General features: G+C 36.2%; 1 protein-coding gene across 1 annotated transcript; it reads left to right on the forward strand.

Moving 5' to 3' along the window:
- Positions 1 to 53: 53 nt before the first annotated feature.
- Positions 54 to 19,952, forward strand: LOC149419603 (PRADC1-like protein). The gene is made up of 5 exons (XM_089637185.1): positions 54 to 355; positions 7,973 to 8,109; positions 11,057 to 11,172; positions 11,471 to 11,596; positions 18,446 to 19,952. The coding sequence occupies exons 1-5, from the start codon at positions 268 to 270 to the stop codon at positions 18,615 to 18,617; spliced, it is 639 nt and encodes a 212-aa protein (XP_089493311.1). The 5' UTR covers positions 54 to 267; the 3' UTR covers positions 18,618 to 19,952.
- The last annotated feature ends 1,067 nt before the right edge of the window (positions 19,953 to 21,019 follow it).

Here is a 21,019-nt window from a genome sequence, read left to right on the forward strand (position 1 = left end):
GGTTTTTACACCAGAGAATAGAGCAAACGGAATTTTGTCTATGGCATCCGATGACACATGACAGTTTAGTGCAGTGTGTCAAATTTGATTATTATTATCATTATTTGGTCCATGATTTGGTCATTATCAGTCATTATTGATACATTGATTTTGATTGGTATCAATTAGTATGGTACATACAGGTGAATAGTGAATAGTGAAATATGGTGAATAGTGAAGTCACAGAGTTGGAATAACAACTGTCATATTGGCAATTGCTAATCAGCAATGTTTAATGTAAGAAGACTGTGCGAAAGCTACGGATTGTGCATAGTTGTTCTTATAATGCTGCAGGTGCCATATTCACTGAGCGGCGGTAAGATTTCTTTTTTTCACTATTTAATGCTGTGTTTATAACCTTTCAAAACATTTCATTAACTGCGTAGTTTTGATAAACTTGTCGAATTACGCAGCACGCTTAGTACGCAAAAAATATAAAATGCATGTGTTTTGAACTTAATTACTACCAGGGTAGCGATTCTCCAATCCGCGCCGCTCGCTATCCCCGTCGAAAGTACATATATATGTATATAGTACGAGTGGGTCGAACCAGTCGATACCGTCTTGACTTCGACAGCTGTCAAAATCTATTATATTTTATCCTAACCTAAGATCGTTTCCCGCGCGCTCTTTGAAGGACAATCATTGTATATTTTTACAAAGTTGTTTTAAGGTCCCATATAATGGCTGATTTACCGGCAGTGTTGGCTGCAATGCATAATGTAGAGCTAGCTGAAGCAGCCGCTAATTTGACAGACGAAGACTTTGTCAGGAATTTTAGACTTATCAAAGCCTTAGTACGTCGGCTTGTAGTCACTATTTTAAAATTTTTTATTCCGGTGCCTTTGTAAACACAGAGTTCTTCATTATACTCCCGAGAAGGCAACAAAATTATAAATGCATGCCTAGTAGTTCACAATATGATAAATTTGATCTTCCAGAATACCTGATTGATCATAATCTAGATTTAGGACTGATTGCTGAGAGTGGGCCGGGGGCTGTTAACAGAATTAACCCAGATTTAGTAGCTGTTAGAGCTGTTCAAAATAGGATATATTATTGGTCAAGTGTTTAATGATGACGAATTAGTCTCTCACAAATTAAGCTAATTAGGCGAATTAAGCTTTGATTCTTCTAAAAGTTTTATTATTAAATATAATCACTCAATTGAAATTAAATTGTGTGCTTCAATTGATTCTGTTAGCATTGTCATTAAAACCAGCAGCTGGTTAACAAAAAATTGACTGATTTAAAATGTTCCGATCCCCAAATTGGATGCGTTTAAGGAATCGACAACTCTATGAGATGCCATAGTTCATCCCCAAGTCTGCACGGGTGGATGTGCACCACTCCAAGAGTGGTGGTGCCTCCGAGAACAGTGGTGCCTCAACTATCTCGGGAGACTGCCAGCTGCTGCAGCCAGCAACAGGTTGTGATCCTCCGAGAGGGAAGAAAAGTCGAAGGTCATCTCTGATTCTGCAACTCCCGTATGGCCCGTTATCAAAACTGACTCGTAGAATCATCTCGTCAGTTGCATTAAGGTTGGCTGCTGGGGCCATTGATTCCCCACTAGTCCCGGCCGCATGCCATCTCAAGGCGGCATTCTTTAATTTGGCTTTCGACCTTAAATCTTGCAAAGTCTGAAAATTTTTTTGAATAAAATTAATTATTTTCAGTAAATATAACAGTAAAGTAGAAAGAAATAGTAAATTACTATTCAAATGAAGTTTATCTATTTTATGTTAAATAACAAAGAGAAGAGTGTGAGAATGAGCCTGCCCGTAAGAATAATTCACTCGCTTATATTATATATCAACCCTTCTTGGTTAGTTTATAGTGTATTATATACACGATGTACATTCTTAGTAGGTAATATTGAGAGGAAAGTAATACAATTCCTTCGATATTGGTGGAGATTAAAATGTACATGTATTAACCGCCCCATCCATACGAATGTACCGTAGTATCACCCAAACGCAACAAGCCGTATATTGTACACTCAGGGACAAAAAAAATTATACCGAAACCCACAAAATGTTCGTGATACGTTCGTACACGTCAAGTTTGTTCCTGCGTCATCCCGTTTAGTATTTCGAGGTCAGCCGAAGCAAACGGGTGTGTTTTCGTCACTCCTATACAAGTTACGTCGCTAGTCGGTGGTTCTCTACGCAAGTGGCTCAGTTTTCATAACAATATTATTACGTTACATGTTTTTTAGTGAACTTTATGTGAATGTATATCTATTTATTAGTGACTTTTTAATACCGTTTATGTATTTTGTGTTTTATCAAAAACTGATTTTTTTGTGTTCCAATATGTCAAGTGAGAGTGAATATGAAATTATTAGCACCTCCGGAAGTGAGACCACTTATCATAAGTAAGGATTTTTCTACTTCACAAGATGAACATGAAAGCGAAGTAGAAGACGTTCCTACAAGTGCTCAGGAGTGGGTGGATATAAATTCTGAAGGAGATGTTTTGCAACCACCATTTCAATTTACATGGAGATCTGGCTTTCCTGAACCACTAAATAATTGTAAAGATGAATATGAATTCTTCAACTACTTTATTGATGAAGAACTGATGCTACTGATAGTGGAATTTAACACTTCTACTCCACATTCTTCGACAAGCCTTGTAAGTTCATGGCATCCAACAACAATCAAAACTTCAATCCAAAGTGTGGTAAAGAAACCAGAAGAGAAGAGAAAAGAAAAGTACTCGTCCAAAAGTCCGATATTTGAGACTCCATTTTTTGCACGCACCCTTTAACGCAGGCAGTTTTTATTGCTAAAGAAATTTTTGCATTTTAGCAATAATGCTGAATACAATGAATCGACCCACCCCAATCCCAAACTGAATAAAATATGGCCTGTGTATCAATACTTGCAAAAAGAATTTAAACAAAGATATATCCTGAGAAAAATATGACCATAGATGAAAGTTAGATGTTATACAAAGGACGTTTAGGATGGATACAGTACATTCCACTTAAAAGATGGAGATTCGGCGTGAAGACATACATGTTGTGTGAGTCCACCTTAGGATATATATGGTCCACAATTATTTATATACCAGAGCTACAAACATCTTCCAGTCTCCTCCCAAGTGGTTATGTCACTAATGAGACCATTGCTCAATAAGGGGTACTGCTGGGTAAGGACAACAGACTATTTTTACTTGTCACCAGAATTAGCACAGTTATTAGTTACTATGTCCGTAACTGCACGATGATGCAAACTGAAGCTTGGCAAACTTATATAATTTTACGATGGGTGGAGTAGATTGGGTTGACCAGCATTTGGCGATTCGTCCTGTCACCAGAAAACAGGGGAAAAAAATATTACCATCAAGCAACCAAAATTCCTTACGTCTAACTGAAAGACATTTTATTGATGTAATTCCCCCTACAGCAAGGAAACTTAATGCTGCAAGATGTTGCCCTGTTTGCTACTCCAAACTAAATGAAAGAGGGAAAATTTTTTGTTTACAATATTAGCGACATGAAACAATGATTTTTTACTCTACCAGCCAGTATAATGTGAAATAATTAATAAAATAAAATACTTTTTTGTTTTAAAAAACCACGATATTTATTAATTTAAGAACCGACCGGTTTCGCTTTACTTAAGCATCATCAGGGTACAAATTAATACTAAACAAGAAGTACCTAATGTGTGCATATATATAACAAAATATAGAGGGAGACAACATGATACAAATATAAGCAACACAAAGACGGTCATAAAATACATTAACATAAGTGCACAAGTAATGGAAAAACAGCCAGATAATTATGTAGACTAATGGGTTATACCAATAAATCGGGAGAAACAAAGCATCAACTGGCATGGTGGTAAGGAGGTAAGGAGAACTGGGAATTTTTTTTATTTTTTTCATGGGTTTATTGGAAACATAATAAATTTCTCACACAATATATTTCTCACGTCCCGCTGATAAGTTAATTATTTTGGATACTTAATTTGTAAACGAAAACACAACGAACGGCTAGAGACAATTGAATAACGTAAATTAAAAAAAAAAATAATGTAATACAATATTCCGGAAAAATAGTGCCTACTTAAAAAGCATAAATTATTTATTTATGTATTATTTTATTTAACCTAACCTATAATAACCTAAACTATAATCTTCTTCTTCGATGGCGCTACAGCCCATATCGAGCTTTGGCCTCCTGCAACAGTCGCCTCCAACTCCTCCTGTCCTCAGCGGCTGACTTCCAGTTTGTCACCTGGAGAAGCTGTGCTGCATCCCCTCTTACCTCATCTTCCCACCTCAGTCTGGGTCTTCCCACTTTTCTCTTTCCACCTGGGTGACCAGTCAGAATTCTTTTTGGGACGCGTGTATCCGGCATTCTCTGTACATGCCCAGCCCATCTCAGCCTGAGGAGTCTCATGTGTGCAGAGATGCTAGGGGCCTTATATATATCGTACAATTCTATATTGTGCCGGATACGCCACTGTTCGCCCTCTTTCACGGGTCCACATATTCTTCTCAGCACCTTTCTTTCAAAAGTATCCAGCATTTCAGCCATCTTTACCGTCAGTGTCAGCGCCTCACATCCATATGCCAATACAGTTCTTACAATGGTCTTATATATGGTTATTTTGGTTTTTCTGTGGACACTACGTGACTTAAACACTGGCAGCAAAGAGAAGTATGTTTTGTTGGCTGCTGTGATTCTCCTTCTGATTTCTGCTGCATCCTCATTGTTCTCTGTTAGGCTGGAGCCCAGGTAGGTGAATTGGTCGACCACTTCGTATGAGTAGCTGTCTTTAAATAGTGCACTACTTCTTCTTCTGTGTGAAGGGTTCCTGCTCTGTACCATCATTTTTGTTTTGTCAACATTAACTCGCAGTCCTACTTCCCGCGCCGCTGTTTCTAAAGGGTCGAAGACCTCCTTAATGGCTGAAATTGATCTTCCGACAATGTTGATGTCATCCGCATATCCGACAACTTGACTGCTCTTGAAACAAATATTGGAGCCAGTGTCTATTAGTGTTTTTCGTATTACATGTTCGAGCACAATGTTGAAGAGAGTGGGAGCCAGACTGTCCCCCTGTTTAAGTCCCTGTGATACTGTAAATTCTTCCGACAATTCTCCGTCTATTTTGACCTGACATCTTGAGTCTGACATTGTGGCTTTTATGAGCCTAACCAGTTTAGGTGGAATCTGGAATTGTAGTAGTATGTCATATAGACACTCCCGATCTATGCTATCATATGCTTGCTTGAAATCAATGAATAGTTGGTGTATGTCTATGTCAAATTCCCAGCACTTTGCCAAGATCTGTCTGACGGTGAACAGTTGGTCTGTTGTGGATCTACCGGTGCGGAAGCCTGCCTGATACTCTCCCAGTAGGTTTTCTGCATATTTATCAATTCTTTGTTTCAGTATCATGGTGTAGATTTTATATGCTGTGCATAGAAGTGATATGCCTCTATGATTTTCGCATTTTAATTTGTCACCTTTCTTGTGAATTGGGCATATTATGCTTATTTGCCATTCCTATGGGATTTTTTCCAGTGTCCATATTTTAGTTATTAAATTGAGTAGCAGATTTCTCAGATGCTCATTTCCATATTTGAACAACTCTGCCGGGAGGTTGTCTTTCCCAGGTGATGTGTTGTTTTTAAGTTTCTTTAGTGCAGCATTTATTTCTTGCATTGTTGGTGGATTCGCTGATTCTTCATTACTTGATTCAGTGGGGATGTTGGTAGGGTGACTTCTCAGGTCGCTATTAGGGTTGAGAAGTTTATAGAAGTAGTTTTTCCACACTGTTTTTATTCGTTCCTTATCTGATATAATTGATCCATCAGCGTCTTTGCATAGTGTTGTATTCGGTTTGAAACCCTTCTTGAAGAAGTTTACTCCCCTATATGCTTCTCTAGGATTATTATTGACAAAGTCCTGTTCCATTTTTAGCAGTACATATATCATTCAAGAATTTTCTTTTCTTTCCCCGTATCAGCTTATTCGTTTCTTTTCTCACTTGTTCATACGCCTGTCTTTTGTTTCTTGTTGACGTTTCCAAGTACTTCTTTCTGAAATAAACTTAAACTATAATAACCCAACCTAACCTAACCTAACCTATCCTAACCTACGTATAATAACCCAATGTTGCATCCGTTTGGCTAGAACAACAAAACACTAGAATTAAACTCAAAATATAATCTTAGAAGAACACTTCCTTTCCCAAAAAAATGGCTAAGTTAAACAGATAAGAAATTATCCACTTAGCGAAGCATCCAATTTTTCTTACAGATCCGGCTGAGGTTTTTCATGGTTTTCTCCAGCTGTAAAACAATTTTTGGAACAGCAGTTAGCCCATGAATATGATTCCATCCCTACCTACTCCCGTTCCGAATCCTAAAGTACTTCATGCTTTCTAACCCCCTCCCTCCAGCATAACCTATACTAATCTGTACTGAACTATACTAACCTAACCTATCCTATACTAACCTCACCTAAACTATACTAACCTATACTAACCTATCCTTACCTAATCCATACCAACCTAACCTATACTAACCTAACCTATACTAACCTAACTATTAAAATTTTTTATTATATTTAAAAAACATGCCTAAATACATTTATTTTAGTTTCGCCAAAATAGTACCTTTCTAATTTGCATAGAGTAATGGTAATAACAACTCTTCTAGCCACTTGTATATCTTGATGTCATCAACATTTTCTTATGTTAGTATCAAGAATACCAACATCAGAAAATGTCATCAACAGAAATTAATTTGGCTGTCATCTGTCATCCAATCAATCCCATATAATGAAAACGAATGTCAATTTTACATAATTAAATATTAGAATGCTAAAATAAATGCAGATAGTTTCCTTTTATAGTAATTAAGGGGAATCAAAAGGTTTTATAATTACCTTTATTTCTTCTAGTAATTAAGTTGAAACCATAGACATATGAATATTAGTAGACCTGCCCTAAGTGATTAAAAGCGTATTATCTCCACTCCCCATACCGGTTCCATTGGAGCCGGCTGGGCTCGCGTATGGCCTCAAGTGAAATTTGAAAACGTGACGTCATCATTCTTGTGCGAACTATGGTCGAGGCATCATCGGTTCATTTTACGAAATAACACGGCAAAATGTTGACTTCTATGAAAACTTGTAAAAATAGATGTGAAAAAGAGAATAAACCCAATTGTCGTATTACATTCCATATATAAGCATTATTTTACTTTATTTTAAGCATATTCACATCGTATAATATGAATCAGTTGTTACTATCACATCGAGAAACGTCTGGACGCGAAACACAAAGCTGGTTGGTTGCTGGGAAGTAAATTATGAACATTTATAAAAGTGTCTTAACTAAATACTTAAACGAAATATTCGACTCTGAAAATAGAACCGAATTTTTTTGACGAATTTGGACTTCGCAAATTTGTTCATAACGTGGCGAGTAATTTGCGCTCCCATGTAAAAATGTCTATTCATTCAAAAGCAGATTTTACTTTTAAGAAGTAAATGGTGATATTATAATGCGAGATGCCTATTTACTGTCAGATTGATTTATTGACGAATCACAGTCAGCCTTACGCCCTTCGTTCTTCAACAGTTGATTTTACCCCTCGCCATTATCTTCTCGTCTATTAATTCCTATGTCTGTGGTTAAAACCATTTTTTTGCGTATTAAGTGTGCAGCGAAGTTCAACAATTTTATCAAAATTATTTTTCAACCTTTATGAATGTTCTTGGATGGAAAGTTACGCGAGTTAACTACGCTAGTTCATTTCGATTTTTAATGAATGAATATTGCGAGCATTTGGACAATAACTGACTACAGATGTAGTTTAGGATGATTTCTACGTAAATAAATAAATAAAACTGAGTATTTTGAAGGGTGTGAATGTAATGTAAATTGTTGTATTTTTTCAGTAAATAACATGAATATGCACGAAGGGGTAACGACTCCTTATATCGTGGGCGGAGATGTATTCTTTGAGATAGTGGAGCCTTCCCAACTCAGGTACACTTACAGAATAAGGCCGGCCACCAATTTTGGCGGAGAATTTGTAAGACATGTTTAATTTCCTAACATCTTTCTCATTCACATTCACCCAGTAGAAGTAGGAACATTCTTGTACATACCTAGCTATTCGACATCACCCACAGTAACTATTAAATTATATGATTGCTCTGTCTGTACATGTAGAAGTAGGAACATTCTTGTACTTAGCTATTCAACATCACCCACAGTAACTATTAAATTATATGATTGCTCTGTCTGTACATGTAGAAGTAGGAACATTCTTGTACCTAGCTATTCAACATCACCCGAAGTAACTATTAAATTATATGATTGCTCTGTCTGTACATGTAGAAGTAGGAACGTTCTTGTACCTAGCTATTCGACATCACCCACAGTAACTATTAAATTATATGATTGCTCTGTCTGTACATGTAGAAGTAGGAACATTAATGTACCTAGCTATTCAACATCACCCGAAGTAACTATTAAATTACATGACTGCTCTGTATAAGTAGAAGTAGGAACATTCTTGTACCTAGCTATTCGACATCACCCACAGTAACTATTAAATTATATGATTGCTCTGTCTGTACATGTTGAAGTAGGAACGTTATTGTACCTAGCTATTCAACATCACTCAAAGTAACTATTAAATTACATGACTGCTCTGTATAAGTAGAAGTAGGAACATTCTTGTACCTAGCTATTCGACATCACCCACAGTAACTATTAAATTACATGATTGCTCTGTTTGTACATGTAGAAGTAGGAACATTCTTGTACTTAGCTATTCAACATCACCCACAGTAACTATTAAATTATATGATTGCTCTGTCTGTACATGTAGAAGTAGGAACATTCTTGTACTTAGCTATTCAACATCACCCACAGTAACTATTAAATTATATGATTGCTCTGTCTGTACATGTAGAAGTAGGAACATTCTTGTACCTAGCTATTCAACATCACCCGAAGTAACTATTAAATTATATGATTGCTCTGTCTGTACATGTAGAAGTAGGAACATTCTTGTACCTAGCTATTCAACATCACCCGAAGTAACTATTAAATTATATGATTGCTCTGTCTGTACATGTAGAAGTAGGAACATTCTTGTACCTAGCTATTCGACATCACCCACATTAACTATTAAATTATATGATTGCTCTGTCTGTACATGTAGAAGTAGGAACGTTCTTGTACCTAGCTATTCGACATCACCCACAGTAACTATTAAATTATATGATTGCTCTGTCTGTACATGTAGAAGTAGGAACATTCTTGTACCTAGCTATTCAACATCACCCGAAGTAACTATTAAATTATATGATTGCTCTGTCTGTACATGTAGAAGTAGGAACATTCTTGTACCTAGCTATTCAACATCACCCGAAGTAACTATTAAATTATATGATTGCTCTGTCTGTACATGTAGAAGTAGGAACATTCTTGTACCTAGCTATTCGACATCACCCACATTAACTATTAAATTATATGATTGCTCTGTCTGTACATGTAGAAGTAGGAACGTTCTTGTACCTAGCTATTCGACATCACCCACAGTAACTATTAAATTATATGATTGCTCTGTTTGTACATGTAGAAGTAGGAACGTTCTTGTACACACCTAGCTATTCGACATCACCCACAGTAACTATTAAATTACATGATTGCTCTGTTTGTACATGTAGAAGTAGGAACGTTCTTGTACCTAGCTATTCAACATCACCCACAGTTCTCGGATTGCGCTAATAGATCCATTGCCGCTTAAAGAAGCGTGTAGAGAAGTTGAAAATTGTGGTTGTATGTATTTTTGGATGATAAAACTGAAAAAAAACAAAATTGGCTGAAAAACTTTAATAATAACTTTCAGATCTCGACAACAACAGTGCTACCTGTCAGGTCCAAAAGTTGGAACCAACCATACACATTCACAAAAATTCATTGAAATCGGTTGGGCGGTTACAGAGATTAGAACACAGTGACACATGCTTTTTATAAATTTAGATGAAATAATGTCTTAATATGAAACCCACATAAGATTAAGCACCATAAAATAAATGTTTTTCTTACTTTTCACAAGCAATATTTTTATATAATTTTCTTATTTCAATATTTTTTATTCCTATTATGTTGTGTTTATAGAGGTATAGTCTCAAGAAGGAAAATTAGTTTTATTTTTGCTACACTACATGTGTACTAACTGACATACTTATGTGTAAAAAATGAGGAAATAAAAACTGTTGATTTCCCGAAAATAAATAAATGAAAATCTGTTCCCAAATGGTGCGTCGCTTACACCCATGGCTGTTGGTTAAAATGCAGTAAATAATCCTTTTTTTATCTAAGAGTCCGTATAAACAGGACAAAATTTCCGCAAGCCGAGTCACGAATTACCGGAAAGGATAACAACAACATAATATATATATATATATTATGCATATTGTCACTGGTGTATATACTGCTGCATCTGCCACTACCCGCTACCTATGTGCATAATTGTTGTGCTTCATTTCATAGGAACTGGTGACTACTATTGCCCTCTATGTTGTAAATCTTACTCTGTTTCACTGATTATATGATAAAGCTATTGATAAGATGGATACTACTTCAGAGGTTACCTGTAAACACAGAATTCTGTCCTTGCTTTGATACTGCATTGGTTAGCTTCCTTAAAAATCACTTGTGTCTATTTCGTATGCGAATTGGCATTTCTTTCAGAACTAGCAGGAGGGCCGTGCAATTGTAAATAAACTCGATGAATATTTCAAAACCGCAGTATGTTTTTCTTTATTGAAGTGACCTGAAATCTTAATAGGAAACAACTTATACGAGTCTGAAGATTTAGTTATAGCAATTAATTAGATTAATAATAACTGTAATTGTTATTGCTTTCCTGTTGTGGTATAAATATTAAATGTGTGCCAGTAGTCAGTATGAAGCCATTAAGTGATGGCAGAATGTCAATGATGTGTTAATTGTGATTACAGAATGAGAGTTTCTGCATGACCAACACAAAGCTGGTGGTGATGGAGCCCATTGACGGCTGCACCGTTCCCCTCAACCAGGAGCAGCTGGAGGGAAACGTAGCCTTCGCTGTTCGTGGGTAAGTCACCCAAGTCAGGTTTGAAGCATTCAATTAAATGGTTATCGCGTATAAACAGAATAATAAGTGGTATTAAAGACATCTCACTCAAGAATTTAAGTTCGTGAATGTTGGATGAGACAGCTTTTGTATGGTAAAACTTATTTCCCAAATTCATTGTGTTGATAATAATAATAATAAAACATTTATTTGCCAATAGATAAATTTTACATATTTTTTAACATAAATTCTATTGCCAAAAAGTCACTGATAACTATAACTTTGTTTGATTCAATGTTGTAACACGTGTTGTGTGCAGGGAGTGTTCCTTCTTGCACAAGACGCTGGTGGCGGAGCGAGCGGGGGCGCGCGCTCTCATCGTCACGGAGGAGGACAACCTGCAGGACCCCAACTCCGACTTCTTCATTGAGATGGTCGATGACAAGTAAGATTCATTCCATTCACTGAATTGAAAAACCCCTCCCCCCACTGTCCCGTATATTATTATTTTAACAACAGAAGAGGAAGACGTAGAATGTTATGTTTTAGAGATTGATTCAGATTTTTCTATGAGTGACGATGATGAGAATGCAGTGGACAATTTAGAGGATTCAGATGTTCCTTCAGAAATAAGTGATGATGAAATTGAGATTTGTTAGATTGGATTTATTAGAAATAAATGGATATTTCGGCCTGTGTGGATAAACGGTAGCAGCTTTTGTCCAATAATACACAAATTGAAACAGCAAACTGGATTACGAAATTGCGAATTGAATGAAGAAAGCCGGGAAATTGACTTGGTCGAATTATTTCTGAGTCGCGATGTTGTAAGCGGAGTTATGGATGAAACCAATAGATACTTTGATCAAGTAAAGACCGATAAAGCGTTCCTCCCCCAGTCACAAATCCATAAATGGAAGGATGTTATCATTGACGAATTGTACATATTCATCGGATTGACTATGCTGATGGTTCAGAGTAAAAAGGGTCGAATCAGTCAGTACCGTTAAAAGACAATGAAAAACAAGCAAAGGACGACACCGTCCATAAAATAAGAGACTTTGTTGATTCAGCGTGTAAAAAGTATTTTTATCCTTTTAATCTTAATTTTATTTTTTATTTTTTTATTTTTATTGATTTATTGTGAAAAACAGTATAATCCATTTACATTTCACAAATAACAGTTTATAAATTACAGTTTATAATAAGTAAGTACATACATTTATTTGCATGGGTAAGTACATTAATACTATCTGATTAACCAGATTTGTTAAATAGTATGCTTATTGCCGTCTTAAATTCTCTTTGGTTCAAATTGAAAATGTCAATCACAGAAGAAATGTGATTTAACAAAGTAGTTATTCTCCCCAAAGGCATGATCATTGGTAGGTTGGTCCTGCCCCTTGGAAAAATAAATAATCTGTGCTGTCTAGCTCTGATGAAATTATCAGGGACATAAAAAGAAATTCGTTCCAGAATATCTGGATTGCAAATGTGCCCATTTAGCAGATTGTGCGCCACTAACACCATTGCAATATTTCTCCTAACGTCTAGACGTTCTATCCCCAGCATTCCAGCAAGAAAATCAGAGGGATACAATAAAGGGTAATATCCGAACTCTCGCATGTAGAGGTATCGCATAAACTTTTTTTGCACCTTTTCTACATCGTTTGAGTAAAGGGCATCTTCTGGTCCCCATATTATCGATCCACTCTCAAGAATGCTGCGAACCAGAGTAAAATAAAGCATTTTTATGACTGCCGTATTCGTAAAAGATTTCGAATTACATATAACAAAACCCAGCATTCGCATTGCAGAGTTGCACACCGAATCGATATGAGTTCGAAAAGTCAGACGCGTGTCAAAAGTGATTCCTAAATCCTTCGTTATCGAAATATGTTTTAGAGAGGTACCAGACATTTTATAGTTAAAATATAAAGTACGCTTTGCCCTTGTAATGCACATAATTGTACACTTACTACTGTTAAAATGAAGTTTATTTTGATGACTCCACTCTACTATACCGTCGATATTGATTTGTAGACGAATGGAGTCTTCATTTGTCGTTATACAGGTGTATAGTTTATTGTGTATTGATGAATCATTGGTTTTCTTCAAAGGGAGGCTTCAAATAAAGCAGTATCTTGGGGATACCGGTGGTTTAGTGTTACAATTGGTGATTTAGTGTGGAGTGAAAACAGAAATGCCAAATAATGACGTAAGTAAAGAACTTTCACAGCAGCTAGGTGTTTCCGGTAAAGTAGTGGTATCATTGTTGGCAGACTATTTAAGGAAAGGTCATACTGTTTATACTGACAACTGGTACACGAGTCCAGCATTGTTTCATTATCTGCAAAGTAAACAAACCAATGCCACCAATCAAGCAACCAATGACTGTCAAGAAGAAACTTGAAGAAAGGTGAGGGCTGGAAAATGGCATGACAAAAGAGACGTGCGTACGTTGACAACGGCACAAGATGCGTCAATAATGCCAATGAGGAGAGTTGATTACAAAACAAAAGAATCTATCATGAAACCATCTTGTGTAATCAGTCGATAGATCTGATATGTTGCTTACCTTTGTGGGCTGTGTGCAAAAAACCTTTTAATGTAAATACCACAAAGCATCATACCAGAGCATCTAGAGCTTCTACGACCGAGTTGATCAGGCATCACCGGTTCCCATATTCTCTCGAAAGCCAAACTGGTTATCTGATAGAATTTCATATATTTTTAAATAAGACATCAACCTAATTTTAGCTAATTTCACTATTATTATTAACATCTAGGTTATCCCCTCCTTTAAATGTATAACATTTTTGCAGCGATTAGGAAACTCGACGGCCGGCATAGTCCAGTGGTAACGCATTGGACTGCCATTCCGAAGGTCGCGGGTTCGAACCCGGCGTGCGCAAATAAATTTTATTTGATTAATTTGTGTTATTTCACAATTAATTAATTAAAATAATATATAGTATATTTGCGGCACGTTCCAGAGTGGAAGATACTACCAGTATCGCCCTGGTGTAAGACCACCATTCAGAATTGAAATGTTGCTCCAAATGGCTTTAGCCGTGTTTAGTGACTAGATCTGAATAGCCAGGTACTTCCCCACCTTCCTCTTTCCCTTCCCCACTTACCTTCAGCCTCACAACATCCCCTAATTGGGGATGCCATAGTCTCACTGGCTCCAGATGGGAGCAGTTGGGACTCTTGTGAGGTATTCACTATAAAAACAAAAAACAAGCCATTCACAAAGCTAACCTTAACAACGTGTGTAATAGGTAGAACTAGTTCAGAAGCATTTTGCTTGTAGACAATTATTTATTTTATTATTTTATTCATACTCTAAACTAGGCAAATGCCCGTATTATGGTGGTAAAATATAAAAACAATAATACCATGTTGTACATATATCGTTATACAAATGGTAATAAAAAAACAAAAATAATAAATATATACATTATAATAGGGATAAAGTCAGAATGAATTCACTTAATGGTCTTTCTTCAGTCAGACAATAATTTGTTTCAGGAAGCTTTCCGATTTCGTTCTGCCACTTTCTATCAGCCATACGGTAATTTGCTTTTGAAGAGGGCCTGTTTTAACCTGCAATGCTACTGCATTGCTGCTTGAACCCATTATACACTTTTGGAGCCAGGAATACATGGAAACGTTGTCCAAACGATGTGTTCATTTTTGGTACTATCATCCTTTGTTCTGATCTTAGTCTAACCTGTGTAACTGTGATCTACAAGACTATGAAGCTTGGGATTGTTCGTATAGTACATAATGAGTGCATGTATATAAATCTGTCTTACGTCTAATAATTTTGTTTCCTTAAATAAGGGTGTCAATGGATAGATATAAGGTTTTTTATCCATCGCTCTTATTACAGCTTTTTGTGCCTTGGCTAAAGGATCTACATAGTATAGTCTTGGCTGCACCGCCCAGGCTTAGTATGCCATACCTGATAATTGAATGGCACAAAGCATAGTACACAATTTTAATGGTTTTCTTATCAACAATGTTGCGTATATCTTTCAAGAAGAAAATTAATTTGCGTGAAAATTAATTGCACTTATACTGTCATTTCCACTACAAAAACCTGATTTAAGATCATTAATCACCTTTAGAACTTCATTACAATTCGCGTTAAATTCAAAACTGGCATTTTTCATAGAATGTGTTGGATTACAATTTTTAACTAAACAATCTTCACTGGTGTTATTTGAACTGCACAAAATATTAGCAACATTTTGACCTATATAACTTATTATTCACATGGTTAGTAATGAGTGTTGGATTATCATTTATAGATCTGATTCCTTTTGCATATCCAATGCTTGTTTTGTTATTTTCCATTCTTGCTTTTTTTGCCTTTATTCTCCTAAAACTATTTCTCTCCCCTTTTAGTTTTGAATTTAGCAGGTCATTTATCCACAATTAGTTTTATTACTGAAGATGTAGGATATTTCAATATTGTAGCAAAATGGTTTGTAACACTGGTACTGAAGACAGAACTCTGAAGATCCTCTTTTCCATAATGTGGTCTAAACAACTTTCAGTACTTTTTTATTATTTTTTCATTAAAGTGACTATTTAAACATTGTACATACAAAATATGATATTAAATATATGTACAGTAAATTGTATTTCTTAGTCCCCCTCACTAGGGTGACCTGTGCTGAGGCGGACAATAAATGAACTTGAAGTGACTCTAGTCGGTGAAGTAGATGGTTTTAAACCGTGGTAAATCATGAGTGAAAGATATTGTTGATATTTTGCATTGTTCGTATCCAAAATATTTATATCGATGTCGCCACATAAAATCACTTGGTGGTTATGTGTTAGTACAGAACGAAGTAAATCGTTTAGGTGGTCAAGAAAAGTATCAATGTGTGCTTGAGAAGGATATGTATAAACTGCTTTAACACATACATTATTAGATAGTTGTAATTAGTGGTAGTGGTAGTGGTAGCAGAAGTCGGGGACGTCCGAGGAAGACATGGCACGATCAATGTATGAGACGATGTATGTAGTTTGCGGTCCGTCCTCTCTGCCTACTTCTTCGGCGAAACGACGTGATGGTTAGTTAGTTAGTTAGTATCATGTGGAATAGCTATTTTTTCAACAGAACTGTTGAAAAAATAATTCATAATAACATTCTGTGTTGGATTGAGTCGAGAACAGCTACAGTATCATCCAGGGATAGCAACTGATTCTTTCTACCAAGCTTTACTAAAAACGATAATACCAAATCTGTGTTGGATTGAGTCGAGAACAGCTACAGTATCATCCAGGGATAGCAACTGATTCTTTCAACCAAGCTTTACTAAAAACGATAATACCAAATCTGTGTTGGATTGAGTCGAGAACAGCTACAGTATCATCCAGGGATAGCAACTGATTCTTTCTACCAAGCTTTACTAAAAACGATAATACCAAATCTGTGTTGGATTGAGTCGAGAACAGCTACAGTATCATCCAGGGATGGCGACTGATTCTTTCAACCAAGCTTTACTAAAAACGATAATACCAAATCTGTGTTGGATTGAGTCGAGAACAGCTACAGTATCATCCAGGGATAGCAACTGATTCTTTCAACCAAGCTTTACTAAAAACGATAATACCAAATCTGTGTTGGATTGAGTCGAGAACAGCTACAGTATCATCCAGGGATGGCGACTGATTCTTTCAACCAAGCTTTACTAAAAACGATAATACCAAATCTGTGTTGGATTGAGTCGAGAACAGCTACAGTATCATCCAGGGATAGCAACTAATTCTTTCAACCAAGCTTTACTATAAACGATAATACCAAATCTGTGTTGGATTGAGTCGAGAACAGCTACAGTATCATCCAGGGATAGCAACTGATTCTTTCTACCAAGCTTTACTAAAAACGATAATACCAAATCTGTGTTGGATTGAGTCGAGAACAGCTACAGTATCATCCAGGGATGGCGACTGATTCTTTCAACCAAGCTTTACTAAAAACGATAATACCAAATCTGTGTTGGATTGAGTCGAGAACAGCTACAGTATCATCCAGGGATAGCAACTGATTCTTTCAACCAAGCTTTACTAAAAACGATAATACCAAATCTGTGTTGGATTGAGTCGAGAACAGCTACAGTATCATCCAGGGATGGCGACTGATTCTTTCAACCAAGCTTTACTAAAAACGATAATACCAAATCTGTGTTGGATTGAGTCGAGAACAGCTACAGTATCATCCAGGGATAGCAACTGATTCTTTCAACCAAGCTTTACTAAAAACGATAATACCAAATCTGTGTTGGATTGAGTCGAGAACAGCTACAGTATCATCCAGGGATAGCAACTGATTCTTTCAACCAAGCTTTACTAAAAACGATAATACCAAATCTGTGTTGGATTGAGTCGAGAACAGCTACAGTATCATCCAGGGATGGCGACTGATTCTTTCAACCAAGCTTTACTAAAAACGATAATACCAAATCTGTGTTGGATTGAGTCGAGAACAGCTACAGTATCATCCAGGGATAGCAACTGATTCTTTCAACCAAGCTTTACTAAAAACGATAATACCAAATCTGTGTTGGATTGAGTCGAGAACAGCTACAGTATCATCCAGGGATAGCAACTGATTCTTTCTACCAAGCTTTACTGAAAACGATAATAGTAAATCTGTGTTGGATTGAGTCGAGAACAGCTACACCTTATATTCATACAGTAGTATATAGAGAGATCAGAATGGTTTAGATTTTCGTATTATCATTTAGTTCTCGATCCAGTAAAAAATCCATATTATCAGAAAAATAAGACACATAATATATTAAAATTCGTCAATTATTTGCTAATCTCCTTCACAGTTTTCTCATTGGAGAGTGTACTAAGGTTAGTTAGTTAGGACAACTGTCAGTGGGAATCGAATTATATCAATCAAATTATATTATGCCCTGTGTTATTAATTTGTATTAAGCCATATGTATGAAGAATTTTCAAGAAAAGGGCTATTTCCTTTTCATTATGTAAACATCTTCTAATAAAGTTTAAATCATAAGACAACAACTAAAAACAGCTTGAGGTGTCTTAACGTTAGACTGATTGACAGTATACATATATATACATACTGCAGTAACTGCCACAACAAGAGACTTACTTTTAATACTCCACTGTCAAATAATATTATTATAATGGTTCTGTAAGTTGAGGTTTTTCACAATGGAAGCTGCTTGTAGTTTACGCCCAAGCTACTTATATAATGGAAACGGGCCTCTAATCTTTTGTCTTTAATACCTGTTATCAGATCCAACCGAGAAGTCAGCATCCCGGTGGGCTTCCTGCTGGGGCGCAACGGGGCGCAGATCCAGAGCACCCTGGAGATGCTGGACCTGCCCTACGCCCTCATCAACATCCCTGTCAACATGACCTTCGTGGACATCCACCGCATGAACCAGCCGCCCTGGATCAGCTGGTGACTCTGCCCAACCCTCATTGCTCATGTTCCTGCTTATGGCCCTCCAGTCTCCACTTTCCACGCTACTAATATATCGCCTTTTGTCGCCTACATCAACTATACGTTTTCTCCCAATGAACAATGAGCTAAGAGGATACTTTGCATTATATAATCCAGCTGCTGAGAGTTTGACCATGGTGAAATCAGGAATTGTGTACTATTAAATTTATGACTAAATATTTCAATAACAACTGTAGTTGTAGTTGTTGCTGATTCGAATCTTTTCATGGTATATACACAGTTTACAGTTTGTAAAAATCTATTGCCGTTGAACGCGTAAATTGCCAAATGTTTGAGAAATCCTAACAATTCGTAAATGCACTTTTTGTTCTACATATTTGGTAAAAAAGATGAAAATACTTTTTTTCACATCTAATTTTTATTTTATCTTGAAGCAAAATACTCTAAACCATTTATAAATTAAAATAAGAATACAAATACATACAATCATACAGATTCCTAATGTTTAAATAGTATTGAAAATCTTACACACTGTTTGCTTGTTTTTAGGTAGGTGATTTAGGAATATTACATATACGGTAATAGTCTTGGGTAATTTAAGAATATTATACGGTAATGGTCTTAGATGAATTAAGATCATTATACGGTAATGGTCTTAGGTGATTTAAGAATATTATACGGTAATGGTCTTAGGTGATTTAAGAATATGTATTATACGATAAAGGTCTTAGGTGATTTAAGAATATTATACGGTAATGGTCTTAGGTGATTTAAGAATATTATACGGTAATGGTCTTAAGTGATTTAAGAATATTATACGGTAATGATCTTAGGTGATTTAAGAATATTATACGGTAATGGTCTTAGGTGATTTAAGAATATTATACGGTAAAAGTCTTAGGCTGGCTTTACGTGCTCTACTTACGCAAGTACGAGAGCTACTTACGGGAAAACACTTACGTATCTGAAGGCAGCCTTATACTTCATAAATGTTGGTCAAACTGATTGCTTATTAGTCAAAAGCCTCAGGATGTAACGGAAACCATATTAGGGGCCGTTCAAGTATTACGTAAGCAGATTTATTACAATTATTTACCCCCTCTTCCCCCTTGTCACCAAAAGTAAGCAAAGCTCTTACCCCCCCCTCCCATGCTTACGTAAAAATTGGTACCTATATGCATTTTTCGGTTAATGTATTCTGTTTTTTAAACGTATTAATTATTTGTGGGAATCCCCGAATATGTATTCGGTTTTCAAACATAGACAATGTGTGGGTTGCAAATGTGTAAAAAAAAATAACTACTGCTGAGCAGTGCTGACGTAATCACTATCTCGACCCCCCCACTCCCCCATGTCATCAAAAATAAGCAAAGCAAAGACCCCCCTGCCCCCCTATAGTGCTTACATAATACCTGAACGGCCCCTTACATTGTTATAGTATGTATGTAAGGGCTCCGACACTTTTGAACAACGGCTATTTCTTTAAACGTAAACCCTTTGAACTCACCTTGAGCCGCAATCTACATCATTAATAGAACTAGTTGTTGGTGTTTCCGAGACGCAACCGGTGTTAGTCAGCCTGAAGGCTACTGGCTACCTATATTCTCAGACTATCAAAGCTTTGAACAAAGACAGAGGAGATTGTGCAACCGGGCTCAACAATCGTCTTCAGAATGCACATAATATAAACATGTAACTTATGATCCATTGTTTTATTATTTAATTAATTGCATATATGTATGTAGATTAAATGAATCGTGAATTCGTTTTTGGTAATTATGGCAAGCCACAATGTGCACAACTTTTTACAAATGTGTATTATATAATATAATGTTGCATATACACGCGACCCGAGCAACGGATTATGCGAAAGGATCTTGTGTGGATACAAACAAAACAGTACGTCTAATATGGAATTAACAATTATTATTATATATTATTTACTCTCTGGAAATCTTCATTCAGTATTACATTATTTGGTCATTCAATAATAGAATAGGAAACAGAACTTGTTTCATAAAATCTTCTGATGTGTCTCAGCTGTATTTTAATCTATGTTCACTGCTCGCTGTTCTTCACAAACCTCTGCACAAAGAATATAGCAATAAATCCATGCTTTAGAGTGAAGGGACGAGCTGCAGGTATACCTATATGTATGTATGTAGGTACTTCACCAACAGGTTCACTGCTGCCTATGCACAATATATTTGATCCTAGGTGCCAAATATAATTTTTTTAGTTTTTAAATATACTTACAAGAATAAAATATTGTTGCAAAAGTTTTTTTTTTCAATGGAAATGTAAAAAAATAAAAAAATCACGACTCTGGAGCCGACGGCACCACGGTTGACAATCGGTGTCGGCGGTTTCGTCCAATAAGTCGCACTCTTTTTACTCTCTACT

Source organism: Hesperophylax consimilis, chromosome 11 (assembly GCF_061612785.1).
Source record: "Hesperophylax consimilis isolate HC1 chromosome 11, BYU_Hcon_1.0, whole genome shotgun sequence".
Lineage (NCBI taxonomy): Eukaryota > Metazoa > Arthropoda > Insecta > Trichoptera > Limnephilidae > Hesperophylax > Hesperophylax consimilis.

Bases quoted from the DNA above. Each gene is read 5' to 3' on its own strand.
- LOC149419603 (XM_089637185.1), top strand. From the start codon at position 268: ATGTTTAATGTAAGAAGACTGTGCGAAAGCTACGGATTGTGCATAGTT. The intron at 8,110-11,056 runs GTAAGACATGTT...TTGTGATTACAG, and splicing joins CCAATTTTGGCGGAGAATTT to AATGAGAGTTTCTGCATGAC. The intron at 11,597-18,445 runs GTAAGATTCATT...ACCTGTTATCAG, and splicing joins ATTGAGATGGTCGATGACAA to ATCCAACCGAGAAGTCAGCA.